This window comes from Varroa destructor, unplaced genomic scaffold, assembly GCF_002443255.2.
Source record: "Varroa destructor unplaced genomic scaffold, Vdes_3.0 BEIS01000004.1, whole genome shotgun sequence".
Lineage (NCBI taxonomy): Eukaryota > Metazoa > Arthropoda > Arachnida > Mesostigmata > Varroidae > Varroa > Varroa destructor.
This window is the reverse complement of record NW_019211457.1, coordinates 20,420,653-20,440,777: the sequence shown is the minus strand read 5'-3', so window position 1 is coordinate 20,440,777 and position 20,125 is coordinate 20,420,653. Positions and strand designations below refer to the sequence as shown.

The 20,125-nt window shown below is 41.4% G+C and overlaps 1 protein-coding gene across 15 annotated transcripts in view; it reads left to right on the top strand.

Moving 5' to 3' along the window:
* LOC111250514 (agrin-like) overlaps nucleotides 1-20,125 on the top strand; it is a 232,384-nt gene that overhangs the window by 136,310 nt on the left and 75,949 nt on the right. For 12 of the 15 annotated variants that reach the window (XM_086988853.1, XM_086988846.1, XM_086988852.1 and 9 more), the window contains one exon: nucleotides 19,139-19,345. The exons of 1 other annotated variant lie outside the window; for it this stretch is intronic. In XM_086988853.1, the coding sequence (XP_086844979.1) occupies nucleotides 19,139-19,345 (207 nt within the window). Of the gene's footprint in view, nucleotides 1-13,613; nucleotides 13,666-18,889; nucleotides 18,936-19,138; nucleotides 19,346-20,125 lie in introns of those variants that run through there. 2 more of the 15 variants (XM_022805906.2, XM_086988854.1) reach the window with 2 other exon arrangements.

Genomic DNA, 20,125 nt, shown 5'->3' with positions numbered 1-20,125 from the left:
CAGGAACCTTAAGCCACCACGCTTGTTAAGTCCCGTACCTTCTAACGCTCTCTGCTCCAATACAATCCACACTTCCCGTTATGAGGCAGCATTTTTGATGACATTTGCATAATTGAGACGGAGAAATACAACTACTTTGAGGGAATCGACCGGTTCTAACGGCCCGTCCGTCCGTCCGTCCACTTGTCGTCCTTTATGTATCGGTGTATTCGGTCTTCCGATTCAAGATTGACGCACGCCAATTGGATACATTGACGTATTATATATATATATACCTTCGTGCACGCCAACTGCACTACAATTGTATATTGTAGACTTTTCCAAAAATTAACATTTCTGCTGTCATAGTCTAGTCTCAGCGCCATGCTCTCGTTTTAAAATTTTGTCCGTATTTTGATTCTGAAATAGTTATATCACTATTTAAAGTCATTTTAAGAAATCATTTAAGCGTTATGGTCAGTACTGTCGCTTACTTGAGAATTGACACGTTGATGATGAAGTCCATTTTGTCAATAAGTCGAATTAGTATTTAAAAAAAAAACAAAAACAACCATTGTCTATTAGAGATTACGCAGTGACTTTTGCCCTTTTCCTTTCTCCCATAAAAATACGAGTTCTCTCTTCCGACTCAATTTTCAAACTACTCATTTGTGAACATTAAAGTTCGTGTACGTTCAGCTTGTAAATATAACACAATTTTAATAATTTCTTTACACTATATAGCTTCACTCTGGCCAGATGGTTATATAACATAAAGCTCTATGCGCAAATAGTTGGGTATACTTGCTTCATGCTACATAAAAGGTGACATCGACTTGGCAATTTTTCGCACTGCATGGCACCTTGAGCGGAGCAACAATGAGTGGACAGCTCAAGGCACATGTGATCGTTGTTGCTGTCGGTCTCGTTGTCAGTCAATCGTATAACGTGTAAGCAACTCGTGTCCACAGCATCCTATTCTCATGGTAATCACAAAGCAAAACTGCCACTCGACCACCTGCCGCTGACAGTGTTGAGGCTGTGAGTCGGGTTATGTGGCATTTGTCGGTTATGGGCTTGCCACTGGAACAACCTCAGGGGCGGAAAAGTACGAGACGAAGTCTATTGACGCACTCGATTGAAAAGGTGTTCTCTTCGAGAATAGCTAGGCTCCATTTCCTTTGGGCTATCTTCCTCTCCTCACCAGCTATTCAACGTTCCGCATTCTTATAAGCCAATAGGCAATCACCACCATACGCTAGCGAGTTAAAACCTGTGTTACCAGCACGACGCCCGTCGCCATGCTGTCTCATATAGGGTTTCGTACGGTCATCGAGTTTTATCTTGATAATAAAAGAAAGTGCCAGCCTCTCAGTTTAGTTAGGAATTGAACACTGCATAAGGGTAGCCATTAGCTCGATCTTTGGCTAAGTTCTGGGGTCTGAATTTCATCTGTATCACATGCAATATCCTTTAGTTTCCCAGCAGAAAAAAACACAACCTCAATTGAAGCTCGATTTCACACAACGATATGAACAGTAGTAATACTTTTGCTCTATATAAAAGAAAGCGTGATTACAAAGAATCATGCGTTTCAAAGCAATTTAATCTGCTGCACAAATTGTCGTTTGTGATTTAACTGACACTTAGTCCAGTTAGCTCAATAATCCGAACATTTTTCGACGGGATGTATGTAGTACGTATAAAAAAACGCTTTGAGGATTCGGAACTACGACCGTTCGCTATTTTTTTGGTTAAATCACTTAGTATTATATTAACAACTGTTAATCATATGAGAGATAACTGCCACCTGCCATGGAACTTGCGTCTACAGATTATATGTGTTATCACGATACATTAAGGTACTATTCGGAATACTTCATATAGCGCTGCGGTCAATGGGCGTTTATTGAGGGCATTGGTATTGAGACATGTCAAATGTTCGTGCACGGAAAACGTCGTTTGCTCTTAAATTGTTCGCCTCAGGCTTCTGCGTTTTGAGTTAACGCTGACCACAGTTTTCAGTGGTAAGGGAAGTAAATATAATTCCATATTCAATTAAAAAAAAAAGGTAGGCAAAGACTTGATTAGAACTGAAAAATAGATTTAGGCAAATCAAGGTTACGTAACTTTGTAACGGTTGGTGAGCAAGCAATAATATCTGCAGTAATGCGCTATAAAGGATCAATTACTCTTTTAGATGGAGATGTCCGTTCACAACGAAAACAGGTAGTATCATCAGTCGTTCAACGCTGCTACGCAGCGGCCCTCAGCATTCGATCGAAGCGAAACGCACTTGATATTATTCGAGACTGCCTAACGCTACGCCCCGTAACTTTTCACTCACCGGCTTGCTAAGCACTGCCGTTGTCTCTGTGTACCCAGGCGACACATGGAAGGTTCTATGGGCACACGAGTGTTGCTGTTTTCTGCTCCATTGACATGGGCCAACTAAAATTTCGGCAACACGAGCAGCCAACCCTGTAAGTGCGGCGGGCGCGTTGTCCATTTGGTTCCTGCTGCTACCACCCTCGCTGCTGCTGCTGCAGCTACAAACTGCTCACTCCCGATCCTCCCACAGCCTCCTCTTCATCCCTGTTGCTAATCTGATTATGCTATTCAGGAGATGGGGGAATAAGGGCGAGGCCACTTGGGGACACTGTAGGGTCCTGCCCAAGCCGTTGTGACCCGTTTGTCATTGCTGGCCGCATTGCTATCGCGGCAGCCGTTTCGGTCGTTATCGTTGGTCTCTGTTAGAAGAGCGCGCATCTCTTTGCCTTTCCTCCCTCGTGCTCGCGATCATGGGAATTCAGTTGCGAAAGGCTCAAAAAGGCCTGAAGAAAGGGGTGACCGAACCGCATCGGAGGTGGGACCTGGCAGAACCAGCAGGACTGCAGAACCGGCAATAACAAACAAAACTTTGCAGACGTGCGTCCCCATTACCCAGACTCATGCAGCTCGATTTACTCGAGGCATTGGCCAGCTGGCCTACTGCTATCTCTCGTCTCCACTTTTCTTCCTCCTTCTTTAGCTCGCATGCCCTCAACGTGTGGTCTAAAGACTTGAAAGAACCTCGTAACCGACTGGGCGACGAAGTAACGCTGTGTCAACCTACAGACAAAAAAATACGGTTGTGTCTACTATGGATTTGCAACGCGGCCAGCGCGATGAAATATTTTATCCTACTTACTACCCACCCGAACGGACAACAGAAAATGTATTATCATTGTTATTGGAAGGTGCGGATTGCAGAAATAAATTGACCATTAATTGCAATGTTACCAATCTATGCTTGGTAAGAACGACTAACGCGAAAAAATACCCATATTTTGACGGCATTTTTAATTAATTGCAAATTTAATGTCTGCATGTTTTTCTAATGGAGGCAAACAATGATCAGTCATAAACTTCACTAACACGATGCATGGTTAAATAAAAAAAAGAAGCAAAATAAAAAAGGTACCGTAATATGGGCCTTGTAGGATGGACATCTAGCAAAGGCACCTGTATTCACGAAAAATAACGCATGATTTTGAGTAATTATTAAATGGTGCACATGAGTAAAGTTTGCGTTTACTTAAATAATTTTAGCTACTAAACTTGTGGTCTCTAATAGGTGCCTCGTGCAAATCGCTGCAACGAATGTCGGTTGTGACTTCTGCTGCTCAGATGACGGAAGCGTCAGTCTTTAGTCTGTTCAGAGTTTGGTGTTATTGTTGTTATCTTTCTTCCGTCGACTGTTTTCGACCGCTGACTGCTTATTTGAAAAATACACCGTCTGCCAATTATGAGAACGCAAAGCGGAAACGGAAATTCACAAACGGACCTGTGCCCCGATCGCGTCGCCGCACATTCAAATCGTAGCCAGGGCGAACACATTGCTCAAAGCGTGCGGTTAGAGGTCGACAGGAAAGAACGTACGAAAGTGCGTTGGAAAATTTGAAGTTAGATATGACCCAGCACAAGCGACCGGCTAGAGGCCATGCTCCCGTTGTGCTCTAGCTCTGTTCTGGGCTCCTAACCCCGGATATGCTCATTGTGCCTGACCCTACGCGCGTATGGAAACAGGACATAAGCTTGAACCTTAATACCTACTAGGGTTGTAGTCGTGGTTGTCGTTTCTATAAGGTAACGTCGACTGCGGCATTTTCGATGCCATGCATTGATGAGATCATATATATTAGACTTTATGTGCTCATGTTGTATATGGCGCTGACCGTAAGCTGATCCGTAAACAGAGAACATTTGCTGGTGCCGGCCGAGGACTGCAACCTGAAGAAAGAAGGTAGAGACGAAATAAGCTAGCACGGTAAGCTCGTACAGGGGGCACAAGAGAGCGGGGGACACAACCCGTAAAGCCGATAAAGCAGGCGCGGGGACACAACCGCCACTAGCGACAGCGCCCACTATACACGACTGCCGCTGGATGCAGTCGTGGGCAGATGGTTAAAGGGGAGAATAAAGCAAGGCGCTAAATGGTCTGGGCGAATGAATCATTCATTAGGGTCGATGAGACTGTCTCGGGAGAAGTGGCGACAGCAACGCGGCCGCCCAGTAGACAACAAAAGAAGGTTAACCCAACCGCCTTATTAACGGGCTATTGGCTCGAGCTGTACAAGCGTGTATACGGCTGACACGGACTCACAAAAGTTGGCTTTAGATTGTCGAGGCCACGCTAATTGTAGGAAACGTTTCGAGAAGTGGTGAGGGGCGGAAGATCACCGTTGGCATTGTTTTATGATCGTGCCCTTTTCTATGCTCAAGGAATCCTGAACGGACACGATTTTTCAACGTTTCAAAGGCGTTCAACTTCGAACTGAGCGTGTTTTTCCAGTTCATCTATCAGAAACAGTTGGCGTCCAGTTTTCATATGCTCTGCTACTTGTGTATTCGTTATCAATAAAAAAGAGAACGACCAAAACATATTAGAAACTAGTGGTTCATATGAAGGAACATTGTACTAATTTCACCTTAGGTGTACTTGATTTAAATGTGATTCTACATAGGTTTCCAACAGAAACAACTAGCCCAACGATGAGTATTGAATTTTTGCTTAATCGTCGAATGCGTACTACTTAATGGCATACGAATTATTAGACATGCACCGCTAATAGGGGTGTTTATTAATATTTATACTAAGATAATGCAAATATTGATTTGACAACATATATTTGGCGCCATATGATTTGTAACCGTCTAGCGTAAGCCGTAGTTCGTTTGGTATTATATGGCTCAATTCATGCTCATCCTGAGAGACGGTTGGCTCAGGTCAATAAAATGGTCAAACATTTTTAAAAATAAATAATGTAAACATTTATCGTAACATTGATTATCAAGCAAAGGTCAATCTCTAATATATGTATAAATATATAAAGTTCCAAGTACGAGAAACAGAAACGTTAGACGATGACCAGTATCGTCTTATAACGCATGAATATTGGGAATTGATCACCGTACTGTTGTCCTAGCTGAGGGCTCTAATACACAGTCGGCATTTACAATCAGCAGTCCTATTGCACCGTTAACGTGCTTATTATGCCCGTTGCAAGTAACGCGATTATATCTTTTTCTGTTACATTTAGTCATCGTTTCGTTTTATTGTCATATGCTCGAAACGAGGATCGTATTCTATTTGTAACTGATGGGGAAAATGGCGGAAGAGAGGGCGGCTTTTGGAAATGACTCGATCTAAGTTGAATTGTAGGCGGTTTAGATTTTCGAAAATTGCTACACGTTGGCAGCAGGCGACAGCGGTAGCGCCAGAATTTACCGCCGGGGCTTACACCAATATATTGAGGAGTCGATAGAGGTCAGAGCACAGACGGTGGAACCCGTATGGCGACAGTGTGAGGCATTTCAAGGAGGCCAAGTCCAATTTGCCAGGCCTGATAGCTGCTGCTCCTGCTGTAGCCGCTACGGGAGAGCACCAGCATGAGGCGAGGAGTGTAGAGGCAGAAAGATAGGGGCTGATGAGGGGTCATGTCGACCGGTAGAGGCTCTGTGTATCAGTCTGTGTGTCGGCGACGGTGATGGTGGCTGCGTCGATCTCGGTATATCGGAGTCTCGGAAAGCAACAGAGACTGACGGAATTTAATAAGCGCTGTTGTTGTACTTCGAGGAGCGCAGTTCGACACCCTCCCGTGGTCCCGAGCGCTTTAACCTCGAAAAGCTGCAAGCGACCATCTCGGACCCTGTAGCGACCTGGATGACCGGGCAGCAAGCACCCCCGCTGATGCAGCATATGCGTTACCATGAAGCCAACATTTGAATGTTCGTTCTTATGGTGATTAGACACCAGCACGAATGATTGAAAAAACACAACTATGGCATTTAAGCGCTCGTTCTTGATAATAGTGCTCAAGACTGTACACAAAGTGGTCTTTCTGCAGAAAGGCGCACTCAGACTGTATTAATCGTTTCAAATCCTAGCTTTACAGGACATATAATTATTGATGCTGCTGTTAGTTCGATATGACTGTTGCAGCCCGTTAATGCTCAAGCTACAATGGAGCTTATAGTAGACTCGGCGTCATGGCTGCCCGAAATCATGTTACCTCAGCTTCATTTTGCCACGGCATTCCCTTATTGTCTTTCTCTCTTTTTCTATCTTGTTTGCCTGTTGATGTAGTGTACGTTCTGTGAGGGTAACTCTATCGGTTTCAAATTTTACCACACACACTGCGCCGACACGTGTTTCCGGTCAAAGTTTTGTTTTGCCCCCGGCAGCGTCAGCAAGGAAGTAAGTGAGCAAGCAAAAGGGCCATCACACACTCGCTATGTTGTCGTGGCGGAAAAGCAGTTATAGTCTATACAGCTGCAACTGCCCCTATTTGAATTTGAGCAAACACGCTGCTATGCAGACAAACGTTCACTCGCCGGTGGGACAACGCACCGCATCTAGCATATAGAGAAGACGTAGAAGCTCCTCCTGCCTCTTCGTTACCTTGTTTCGTTACATACGTTGCATACACAAGTTATGGCGGCATCGTAGAGGAAAAAGAGAGGTGGAAATGAGTGCACAAACAGAGCGAAAGACGAAACGTCAGATGTAACACAAACTCATGTCTGTAACACTCTTATTATTTAAGAAACATAAACAAAACACTATCTTCTACGCCAGTAACATCACCGTTTCTCGTGGGGATTCATAAAAAGTTAAGCACACCACAGAGGGTTAGGAACGGTGAATTTCGACTGGTTTGCAAGAATCCAATTTGCTCTTTCCTACTTGCCTCAACCAATGAAAGGGTAAAAATTCGTTGCTTAAATATATAATTTCTTCTTTGAAGTTTGTCCTTTTAAGGAGAACATTGCCTTATGCTTTTTAATGTTATTCAGTTATAAGTTTTTGTGCCTATACAAGTTACTTCAAAGCCAGCCCAAATAATGTATCACCATCATAAGATTTCTATCGGTATACTTTGCAATTTTCGTCTACAGTATATAGCTTTAATTAATACAAATGTAGACATACAACCCCTTATATAAACATTACTGTAGAACATCTTGTATGCTGAGGCACTAAAAACAACACATATTCGGCTGTAGTGGCTGTATATGGAGCTATTACTGGCATATACTTTAATGTATTAAGATAAAAGCGAATTTGGGGAACTTTGAAATCATTTTCTAAATACGCGCATATTCGATCTATAAATACTCCAGTATTCTGGAAACTTGTCGGCGAAAATCGGCTGGTTTACTCCAGGCCAAATAAATTCAAAAGGAGAAACATTTTCTAGTCTTGAAAATCAAGATTCAGTGGTGAAGTTTTTCCTCAAGGGCCACAACCGAAATTCATCGAAGATTAGCGGATATTAGGCAAGGATGTTTTAAGCAAAAGTACAGTACGTGAATACTTACATTACGTAAGGACGCAGACTGAAGTGCTGAAAACTAGCGAAGAAATAACCACAAGCTAGAACTTGAAGAACACTGCGGCAATCACGTAGGCGTTTTATGAAAGCACGGCTTCAGTTAAAACTGGCATTTTACTTGTTTTAGAATTATAGCCCAAATATTGGAAATGCAGAGACTGAATAAGAAACAGGTACCCATCAGTTGATTTCAGGCCAGCTAGAAATGCGTGTAGTATAAATTAGTCAACCAAAAACCCGTCTGGATGTGATCGCTAGATGAAGCATGATTCACTCTCTACTACCAGTCAAAGAGGGATGAGGAGAGAGGTGATGTCAATGTCGAGTCGATTCAGACGTAAAATGGTGGTAATACTTGCAATGGATATCAGGGGCACCGACTACTACGAGATACTCCCCAAAAAGAAACGATGAATGCGGACCGTATCTCTAATTTTTCAAGAGGCTCATAGACGATGTGCACGGAAATTTAAAGGACGCAGTCTGTCTACTTGGTGACAAACCAAGACCTCATCGTCATACCTCAATTACTTCCTGAATTGAGCAAATGAATACGCAAGGTTAGCTTCAACCCGCTTATTCTCTCAGTCTAGGTCCGTGTTATTACCGAACTGTTCATGCCCTAAAAAGAGCAATTGATGGACAAACATTCTCTGCTATCGATTTACTTAGAAAAACGATTGATAGAGAAATTGCATATGGGGGTGCGAATGATAGGTATACAGTTTTCTCGACGACTGGAACACGTCTGTCAAAAATAAGGCACAGTACACCTAACACATATTAAAATATAATCATTCAACTAGTTCAAGGGCTATACAATTCGAAGGTCCGCCGGTTTTGCTTGTAACAGCGTAATATATATAAATTGAAGGTTTTGTGCAAAATACGTATTTAAATCATCCAGGCCTTATTGCACGATTATTTTGTGTTAATTCTACGTAGCTAATCTTGTAAAACAACAGATTCTTTAAGGGAATGATAATTCAATTAATGTGATAGAGAAACTAGCATACAAACACATATTCTATCAGTGTGTTTCTTGTGAGTGCCATCTATGGCCAACACGTTCTGTATATGTGAATTATCTCAGTCGAAACTCACTAAGTGTACTTTCAACATTAAATCTTGACGGCTACGTAACTGTAACATTATTAGGACCCAAGTCACCTGCGGCCCTAACTTGAACTTCTGGTTATGGGTAGTAATTTGCATTTGTTAACTACATTTGTAAATCGTAATGATTCCACTAGAGAGAAGTAATTTGAATTTAGTTTTACGAAGCAATCTGCTAGACTTTATGCTGAACTTAGAGAGGTCAAATAATCAAACGCGGGCTTAATACTAATTGACTTTCAATGGTTCCAAACCTAATCAAAAAGATGGCCTTTTAATGTTGGCTGATATTGACCATCTCTCCATTCTCTAAAATAAAATCTAAATTTCAATTATATGATACGTAGCTTGTCGGTAACGATCTTGAAAATGTTAATTATTTTTGCTGAATGTGTATTAAACATGTACAAACTTTACATATGTTTCTCAGCTATTTTCGTTACAGCTTGACAAAGCAGTAGAACTGATAGGACCAAAACGTCTGTGTTTTGAGTTTTACGCACGGTATCGCCGTTAGGCGTCCCATCAGGCATATGGCTAGTAGCCCGGATTCGAACCCAGACCACAATGCGCTTCTAAGGTTAGCAGGCAAAAATATTGCCCACAAAGCTTATATCTATCTGCTCATGCGCAATACATGACTAGGGTAAAGTTCACCCGACTGTGAATTCAAGCCAACATGTATCCTGAGCAAATTGCTTCTTAATATACATGTTTCTTCAAACAGAAAAACCTGCACTTTCTCCAGGTAATTGCTACAGAACGGTCTTGTTAAAAATGAGGCTAGCCATGCATTTGCCTCATATTGCTGTTGTGAATTGATTCTTTGTTCATGGCAGTACTGATGCGTGCCCAAAAGCTCACTGAAGGTTGGTAGTATAAGGGTGTTGAAGATGAAAAGGACTACAAAGTCGCCTCACCGTTAAAGTAAATATATGTACGGGCAAAAGCAGGAGTACGGCTGTATAATCCAGTGCACTGAAAGTGCCTTTTTTATAAACGTAGCAAACACATTTAATGTGTTAAGTGTAATTAATGCCAAATATTATGTGTCGGTTCTAATAAATTTACTACTTCGCCTATCTTGTGTAGACACTTACTTCAGCGATGTTATCATCAGCGAAATTATCTCTTTCTCTCGAATGCGTCTACCATTTACTTATCCTTCAAAGAAATTACGAATAATTACGAATAGAAACTATTTTTGCCTTAATTATGCCCCTGACTTCTTTCGGCAATACGGGTCGACTCCAACATGACAACATTACATCGAAACTTCATTTATGATAAAGGGATTTGCTACTATACTACATATTTGATTTTTCCGCTCTGCACTTTTAAATATCTCACTTGCTTTATTTCACTACCAAAAACAGATAAACAGACAGATAATAAGAAATTTTGAATAACTTAATATCCCACTGTTAGTGGGTAAGTGCGACGTTCTCAGTTCTATGAGAGCTTGTCGAAATGATATCTTTGGTTTATATTCCGACTTTTCGACGAATCAATTCCGAGGTAAAAACTGTAGGATCGTTTCAGTGGTGAGAAAATCGCGTTCCTGTAGTCCAGATCAAGAAAAAAGGCGGAAAACTTCTTCGTGCACTGCAAAACACTACTTTCACGACAGCGGAACTATTCATGTGGCAGGTTACAAGTGAAGTTTGGGTCAGACTTAAGAGATTGCGGGGCTGGAAGATTTCGGGGCGACACCGAAGTCCAGCTGCTACAAGTTTCAGTCTCGTTAAGTTGCGCAAACTTGCCGCGCCGATCAACATACAATAAATTTGGTAAAGAGTTCCAGTAGTTCGCCGTACAAGCAACGCAGAAAAGTTGCCCTTGTATCCTCATCATATCTATCTGTTTCTCTATTTATGAAAGATCTGGTTTGCACCTGTCAGAGCCTCAACAGAAGCTGATCTGACATGGCAAGCCGCTATCCACCCCCCTGCCGGTAAACCTTGAAGAGCAGCAATGCCGACTAAAAGAGGCATGCCAATCTGAGCAAGTTAAAACCCGGATAAAGTTATACCAATAATATCTGATAGCAAACGCCACTGGGAGCGTTCTTATCGAAACCGCTGGGTAATGTCGAATCTGAATTGCTTCAGCTAGTTTTGGTACTATTTATAGAATATGTATACATACTCTAGAATTACTAATTACTAGTTGAACAGTTGTTTTCGAAAGGGCTAAAAATTAGTGAAATATCTAACTGCAAAATCATTTAATTCGGAGGGCTTTATAGGCAGACACTTGCCTTAAAAAATCAATCTCTCGTACTGCTTTTCCTCGAACAGAGTATGGTGTTTTCTCCAAAAAGCTAGTGAGCATCTACTATAAATATAAATGTGACCATATTTTTAACATGTTTTTTCAGGGGTATAATAGTTAAAGCGATTTTTTCATTAATTTCGTTTGAAATAGCGCAATAGCAATAGGTGAATAGTCGGTAAAGGGAAACACAGTGACGGCTAAATAGCGATGGGACATCCAAATAATTTACACAGGCGAAGGCAACAAATGGTACAGGGTCGCACGATGACGATGAAAGGATAGTGGAATATTTGAGTTAAGATTCTGAATGACTGGTTAAAATTAGCGGAATTATTGAAGCAGTAAGGTTAAACTGTGCAATGGCATGACGGCGTAATGAAATTCGACATAAAATGTTAACAAAAAGTTACCGAAACAAGCTGATAGGATAATTACTTAGAAAAAACTATACTGATATAAGGATAACTACAACGCGGTAGGATGGGGCTTCGACAAGTTGATACAATAACTCCAATGCCTTCGGGCTCAAATCTCGAATTTACACTAAACGGATCTGAACTCACGTCAGGTTGGACTAAAGAAAGTAAGCAAAAAATGGGTGCTGTACTTGTGTGACGCTTATTATTGTCATGCAGGTGCACTGGCAATAGCAACCTGGTCTTGTTACCTTTCCAATATGGCTTAAGAATTTTCGAGGTATAAGATTTGCATGCTTTTTAAGTTCAGATCAATGCGAGTGAATAATATAAGAAATATATGTTAACAGTTTTGTGTGAAGTATCTTACTTTTTAATTTAGCTTCATTATATTTTAGCTGAGCCAAAAACAGCGTATTTAGCTTTGTATATTTATGAGTGCACGCATAATTTCATTGATATGGTGTACTGATCCTGGCCAATATCGAATACTTAAGGCTAAGTCGATTTCACTATCCTTATTGCGTTTCATTACTTGATTCAATGTTCCTGTCCGGCCTTTACTCTAGCCCGTGTCTCCCTCTTATTCGTTCAGCGGGTGCAATTCCTTTCGACCAACATCTCTCAGGTCCAACAGCTATGGCTTCTATTCGATAAAGCACTACGTAGCCCCCTCTCTACTATCAGTACTGCCATAGTTCTGCCCTCTGCCTCGCCCATTCAGATAGAGTCTCCGCAGTGCGCCACTCGTTTCAACGGAGCTGAAATCCCCCTTAGCTCCGCGTGGCGCAGTCTTGGTGGGGGGCGCCCTCAACTCGCCTTTTCTACGCAAGTTTTCCTGGCTAGAAGACGCTGGCATATCTCGAAGCCGCGCCAGGACGATCAGAATGCCAGGGCCAATCGTGTTTAGTATAATTAGCCAATATGACCTGAAAGCTTGGCGCACTGAAGCGGGTGCTAGCCATGGCTTGAGTACTCCCACATACTCTTTTCGACGAGTCGACGGAGCACTCGAGTAAACCCGGCGCCAGGGAGACGTGTTTGGATCTGGCTACGGTACCCCCCCTACTGACCCCCTCCCCGGGGGGGGGTCAGTGAACTCAGGGAATTGCCAGCCAGCAGACGATGCGGGCCAGCCTAGCCAGTAAAGGCCAATCGATTCAAAAACAACCCGCCAACAGATGCCGCCAGATGGCTTCGTTCAGCCCCGCGAATACCCCTGCGATTCCTCCCTTATCGGCCCCGTCGACAGACCTTAGTGCTAACCTAACGCCTTGTATAATACACATAGCTACACATACACCCGTACGCCATGAAGAAATAATAGAGGCTTCAGCCTTACAAGAGATGGCTGAGACAAGGAAACTCTCTCTCTCTTCGTTTTCTCCCTGTGACTATATGAGCTGCTATGGCAGGTAACCTCTCTGCGATGCTAGCGCTTTTCTTCCAGGCGGACAAACAATATAACCAGACAGTGACTTACGAGCTTGACATAATCGACCTGCAGTCTGGTTATCACAATTGCTTTTTTTGACCCTAGGAATTTTACTGAGCCTGAAGAAATTAAACTCGTTTTGTGTACACATCAAAATTGAATGTCTTGTAGGTATTTGGGCATAGCTTTGCGACGATAACAAATGCGCTGTCTAAGGCAAAAAGACATAGCGTCGACACAAACAGATATATCTGGTATATGCATGCAATAGAATTTAGCGTACGATTCACTTTGGTGAAACTGGGTTTATTTTTAACAGCGGAAATACCTGCAAATATCTGACCGACTCATCTGCCTTGAACTAGTATTGCGGTAACTATGGGGAAACGAACGAAAAATAATGCTATAGCGGAATCGAAACGGTACGTTAATTTTGCCTACTTCTACTTAGTGTGAAGTTTCTTCATCATGTCCTCGACTATTTGACGGTACACTTCAGCTGTAATCAGGACTAATGCGACTGCAGCAATGGATAATACCCGCACCAGACTACTAAACGGATATGGTAAGCATATATTTTGCTTTAGCATGATGTTCCGCCGGATTGTTGCATCCATTCACCGTCTTCGATTATCGTGGAGCATTCATTTTCAGCACCAGTTACCATTGTGGCAATATGAGAGCAAGGAAAAACAAGCGTATCTACGTGTGTCGTTTTTGACCTCCGCACAAATCATACTGCCCCATACGTCAGATTTTTTCTACCTGACCGCGGTGAACAAATATGATTTTTTTATATACAGCAAACCTCAATGCTGGCACCAGCGTACCTTGAGGTGAGTTGAACTCCCTATTCAGTTAAAAACGACTTTCTTGGGATATTTTAAAGTAACGGTATACAGTGCTTCCAATAGTAGATCTTTTATTGAATACAAGGTTAATATGGCGAATGATTTCCACCGCTGTAGTTCCAAAATGAAACTTGTTTTAAATGAAAACGACTCAAATCTTTCCACTTTTGGTGGCTAGCCGCAACTCGCCTGCTAAAAGTCCGAATGACTGATTATATCCGTCTAAAGGCCTCAAATTCAACAGAATAGTACCAGTGAACTAAAAAAGTGTCTGAAAATGTCGAACCTTTATAAAGTGGCGGCATTTCCAAATACGAAGTTAATATTTTTTATACCTTTATTATTATTTTATTATTATATATATATATATATATATAATAATATTTTTAGTTAACGAGTTAATCCATGTTATGTATCGTGTGCAGTATCACAAATTCTGTGCATATTCTGGGTCATTTCGTTCCGCTTCAACCTAAGTGAAATGAAGCACAAAAGCACAAACAACAACAATAATAGAGATTTCCAATGGCCGAAGCAGTGATCGTAACTAGCGTTAATAGGAACATTTTGGGAAAGCAGTTAAACATACTTTTCTTAGCTTCGTTAATTCGTAATACATATATTTCATTTCTTAGACATCATTGCGAATTCTGATTACTTTTTTTCGCAATATCACGCATTAGTTTTACTAAATTGTTTACGAAACGAAGAGAGCAATAGCTAGCATACAAATGTCTGGCAACAATATCCGTCTATCCTGTGTCATCACCGGATTTAGAATCAAATAGGCTATAAATTCGGGTTGAACAACGACATTTTCAGCAACCAAATGTCAAGAACTGGCCAGTTCCACGTTGCAAACGCGATAGAGAGAAAATACAATCGGACATGCTGGTACAATCGTTGTTGGTTTATATCTCGTATTGAAAAATACATCGTATGTTTCGTCTCCGTTTGCGAGGCCATGTGTCGCTTGGGAACAAAGGATTGAGTGTATCATCAAGCGACAATGGCGATATAAATTTTTATCTTTGTGTGACATACACAACCATTGCTCAATTTATCTTATATGTTCGGCAAAACGTTCTTATCGTAACTCCATGATGATTTCAAATTTACGAAGGAAACATAAGCTTCTGAGCTTTCAGCTTCGATTCATAGCTAATTCGAAAGGTATTTTGGAAAATCGAGTATTTTTGTTTTTACTGCAGTGGTCGATTCCGCTAGTGTAATGGATGGCAGGCTGTCGGTGACAGCAATCAATTCTATTCTTCTTCGCTCCGTAAATGTCGAGAATAATGGTAACGCGAGTAAAGTTTACCAGAAATGTACAGGAATTTTGGGTTAAGACATAAAGGTCGATTGGCGTTAACTGGCTCAAAAAATGGGCAGATTAAGTTGACGCTGCCTTAAGTGTATCGAAGCGAAGCAACATGTGGAAACGTAGGCAAGCATCAGGCGTGAATATCTGTTATGACTTTTTGGGCACGCTGATTTAGAGTTGACTGACAGATGTTCACGGCTAGGCCGATATCGGCTGTGCGATAGAGAAGACATGAGATGAAAAGCGTGGTAACTGCCGTGCACCTTCTTTCTTGCAAAATATAATTAACGGTACCAAGATTCGCCAACACCTGCAGGATAAAACAAGCAATAATATTCTGCCCTGCCGATATATTCAAAGAGAACGTTCAGTAGAAAATTTTATAGTGTTACAAACTTTTTATGGTACATAATCCCATAGGTTGATCGGTTTAACTATCTTATCAATTCTACATATTATCAAATTTTCTTCCATTTACCACGTCTTATGACTCATGCCATTCTTTCGACTATGAACGATTATTTTTGGTTTTTGAATTTTATAACCCCTATCCCATAGCGTTCCCCTCGTGGCTGTACCAATCACTTCACCATTCTTTGAGTCTTTTCCCCCTGTACATTCCTCTATACTTAATCCATAGAAAGATTCACTGCCGTATGTCGTAGCTTGAGATGCAGCTTGGTGTCAGCTAAGTTCTTTGAGGTTTAAGGTTTGGCCTCAATTTGAAGTAACTTCTCGTATGTGAGACTTTCTGTGGTACCATAACACTGTAAGTAAATTCTTAACGTCACCCCCTCAGGCTCCTTTAAAGCTTTAGCTATCTTTCTCTTCCGTCCAACTCGCGCAAAGATAAATCTTTCCTTATAACTCCAAGCGCTAAAGAAAGCCAGGAAAAGTATGCGTACGCGACTGACTAGTGTTTGGACATCAAAATTTTTGTCTCAGCACCCATCTTAGGGATCGTCAATGTGGTATAAACAGATACAGAATGCAATTTGTAACGTTTAGTTGATTTGACTTAACATCAGCTTTCGACTATAGATATTAATATCGTATGGATACCGGAAAATGTAAGGCCGCCTGCAAAAAGCCTCAAATCGCAAATAAATATTGACACAATGACGTTATTACCCCCTAGTTGTATTGATGTATGAACCAAATTTAGAATAAATTAGACATACGTTCGGTATGGATGTTTACAAGCATAAATACTGCTTACGAGCGTCGGCATCTAGGGTAATACTTTCTTATGTATTATCGCCACTTGAACACCTCAATAATCTGGTAAATAAGCACCCTGATGTCACTTAAGCTTACATTGCATTGTTAAGCTTGAGAGGACTATGTAGCAGGAGCATATGTAAGTCTGTTGATGTCTATCTGGTAACCTTACAACTTATAAGAAAGTTAATATTTTCATCACGTAATAATACTATTAAATTAAACTGAATTTCATAAGCTCCCGATATTCAACTGGTGGGAAAAGAGGGTCAGCTAGTTATTTCGGCATGTCATACACAATCTGCTATTAGCTCTTCTAACTGGCTCGTTTGCTGCGGGTCCCCTACAAGACTTACAAGCATTACAGGAAATCTTACACATCGGCGTTTGTCTTGGTAAACCCCATAGTGATAGTACTAAATCTGTATTGCTGATCCTGGCGTCACTCGGTCAACACTGCTTGTTTAGGGTTGAAACATATTTCCTTCCCGTGAGGATAGTCTCTCAGATAACCCCACCCAAAAAGTCTGTAAGGCATAACCGCAAATCGCGCCGTTCTTACCCTTCGTTGCAACAGCTTTGATTAGCATACCCGTAAGAGTAACGTTATATCCAACTACCCCAAGCAGAATTCGAATCTTACCGACATCGATTTCGCCCCTGGGACTGAAGTGCGACATCGTGCAGCAAGGCTAAAATAGTTGCAGTTATCTTGCTAAGGTTTATACGGCAAATTAAAAAAAGAGCAAAAATGAGTTTGTGGACAAATAATATTTCCGTAATTTGTATTTGTTTACGATCAGTACGTATGTATTGATGGATTTTTTTTATCAATCCTTTTAAAGTACTTCGTCATTACTAAATGTAACTCAGCGCGGGCTGTAAGTCTTAGGTTGGAGGAGGCGTGAGCACACTTTAGTACGCTTAAAGCTATATTAACTCTTCCATATTTCGAAAATTGCGTAAGGGTGACGATTTATTGTTTCTATCTCTACAGTGTATTAATTTTAACATGACTTGATATGATAGCAGTATAACATGGACATTGGGTCAAGCACTTCGTGTACTTTAAACAGTCCGTGTAAATGACGTCATCTTAGAAAACCAACAATATTTTTCTTGGTATTATGCGGTGGTTCATTATCTATTTAATCTCACGACGAACAGCTGTTTTGTAGCGGAAACTCGCACGTTCGCTATCCGTTCACTTGATATGTCTAAACTGAATTCGCCACGGCCTGGCGATCCTTTCACTTCATCGAATTATATGGATGATTTTTCTAGAGCAATTCTGGGTTCTAACCTGCAAGTTCCTTTAGCAAGCGTGGCGAAGCAAAATGTTTATCTAGATCATCATCTTCATCATGACAGGCACTCCGCTAGGTTTGCCTCCCGAGAGAACCCGATAGGCTAAGAGGGGTCATCGTTCAAAAAATCCCTCAAAATCATCACCATCCATAGCCAGGCTCTGCACTCTACGGCCCATACGCGTCGTATGCTTCCTTCCACACCCATCTTCATGAAGGGTTTCGCCTCTGTGACCATGAAGACGGCATCTTACGGCCCTGAGCTATGAGAGACCAAACGCATGATCATTATATACAGATTAGGTGCGTCTCACGAGATACTGGGCTGTATGGTTTGCAACCATCTCTTTCATGGCTACCAGCGTAGTGCTCTGTACTCCGGCAGGACGCTTCCAATCTCACTACTATGACCAGGGCTTCTATTACATATGACATGCGTGTCTATGGGCATTTAGGTTCGACCTGTCTCTCTGGCTGTAGGAACGCGTATAACCGGGTGACACTGAAAATGATGGTTACTGAAGTCTGTAAACACAGAAAGTCCGTTAGTGGCTTCTAGAGCAAGCCACTTTTTGCAAACACTTCCCGTTTGTCGATCTTGCGAAACGCAACATGCAAATGGTTAAACGTCTTATGCGAGAATGATAAGGTTAGCCAGGCATTACAAAAAGTACATTTATTAGTTGTCGGTGTCATCGGATACCAATAACGACTTCCTATTACGTCTGCCATGGGCGTAAATTGTACTATCTGTATAGGTTATATGTAGAGTTTTCTAGCCATACTAAAAAAACCCTTTTAACGAAATTGAGCAAAAAAAGTCGACAAAGCTCTAGAGGAAATTAGCTAGATAAGTGTAAAGTTAGTGGTCCAGCCAAATGTTATGACATATAAGCCTCGTCATCGTACAAATATCTATGCGCTCATGTCGACAGTCGGTGAAGCAAGGCTGCTACTTGCGACGAACTAGTTTCCATTGAACTCGTTCTAGTGGAACAAAAAAGGAACAGCACTAAGAGAGAGTATGCGCTATACAAGTAGGTGTACACCTAGGGCATTTATGTTTTAAGTTCTTCAGTCAGGTCGTGGAAGGCCGGAGCAATGGTCCACGGACGTTCAATGTACCAAAAACGTAATATCATACATGCTCATCTAGATTTTTATTTCTAAATGCTAACAGCAAAAAAATACGCATTCGTTCCATAGTTAAAGAGAAACTGACATGACTGATAGTACGTTTTGCTTTCTTGTGACACTAACGGAGTTTTATGGCTTGTTTGTCCTATCTAACTGAGAATTGTGTTGTGCGCCTATTTGTATACGTGTACTCAACAGAGCCTTGCGAGAAGATATACTGCCGCTTTGGTGCGGAGTGTCACGTGAGCGATGACAAGGCGTACTGTCGCTGCCGGAGGACATGTTCGGATACGTTTGCGCCCGTCTGTGGCTCTGATGGGGTCACATACTCCTCAGAGTGCAAGCTCAAAATGGCATCCTGCATCAACCAGAAACGCATATATGTCGATACTACTGGGGCCTGCGGTAAGTGAATGAGCTAAGCAATTACAAATTATAAAAATTACTCTAAATCGGAATGCTTGAGATAGAATAATAATATGATGACCTAGATCTGATTTACATTGACATTATTGTACTGCTAATCCAAATCGGATTTCTGCACAGACCAAGCCTTTTTATCAGTGTAGCTGCCACAGTGTATGCTTATATTCTACATATTGACTTGATGACTATGATCGACAATGGGCACTTAAAAGATATGTCTATCAAAATTACCCATTCAGTACTCGAAAAGAAAAGTGGATTTCGGCCGCGATAAAACACGTTATATTTCCGCCATACATTGCTCAAATGGCTAAGCAGTTTATCAAGTACGAGTTTGCATTTTATTCGTTAGCTAAATTTTTCACACTATTGTGCCACCTAAAAACCTCGCCCGTATCAAATATATCCGATAGGTGTGCCTTATGATATTGATGTAACTGCGTAAATTAGGGACATAAATGATTAGAAAAGACCATCGAGAATCAGTATTAGTCGCGAACATAGATGAAGAGGATGATCTTATATTTGCTTTACCAATATAGTAGGGTCTCTCTTAAGGGTTGCACGTTTACTTTATGTAGTCATCTATGAGAACATAAATTTCTTGGCAATATTTTAGTAAAAGTAATACGCGCCGATGCTATTAGCATCTTCATCTCCGAGTTGCGCTTCAGACCTTGAATGCGATAAAATCTGGATTTATTAATCGAGCAGAAAAATGTGTTTTTGTCAAATCAAGTCCGCCTTTCTATATATATA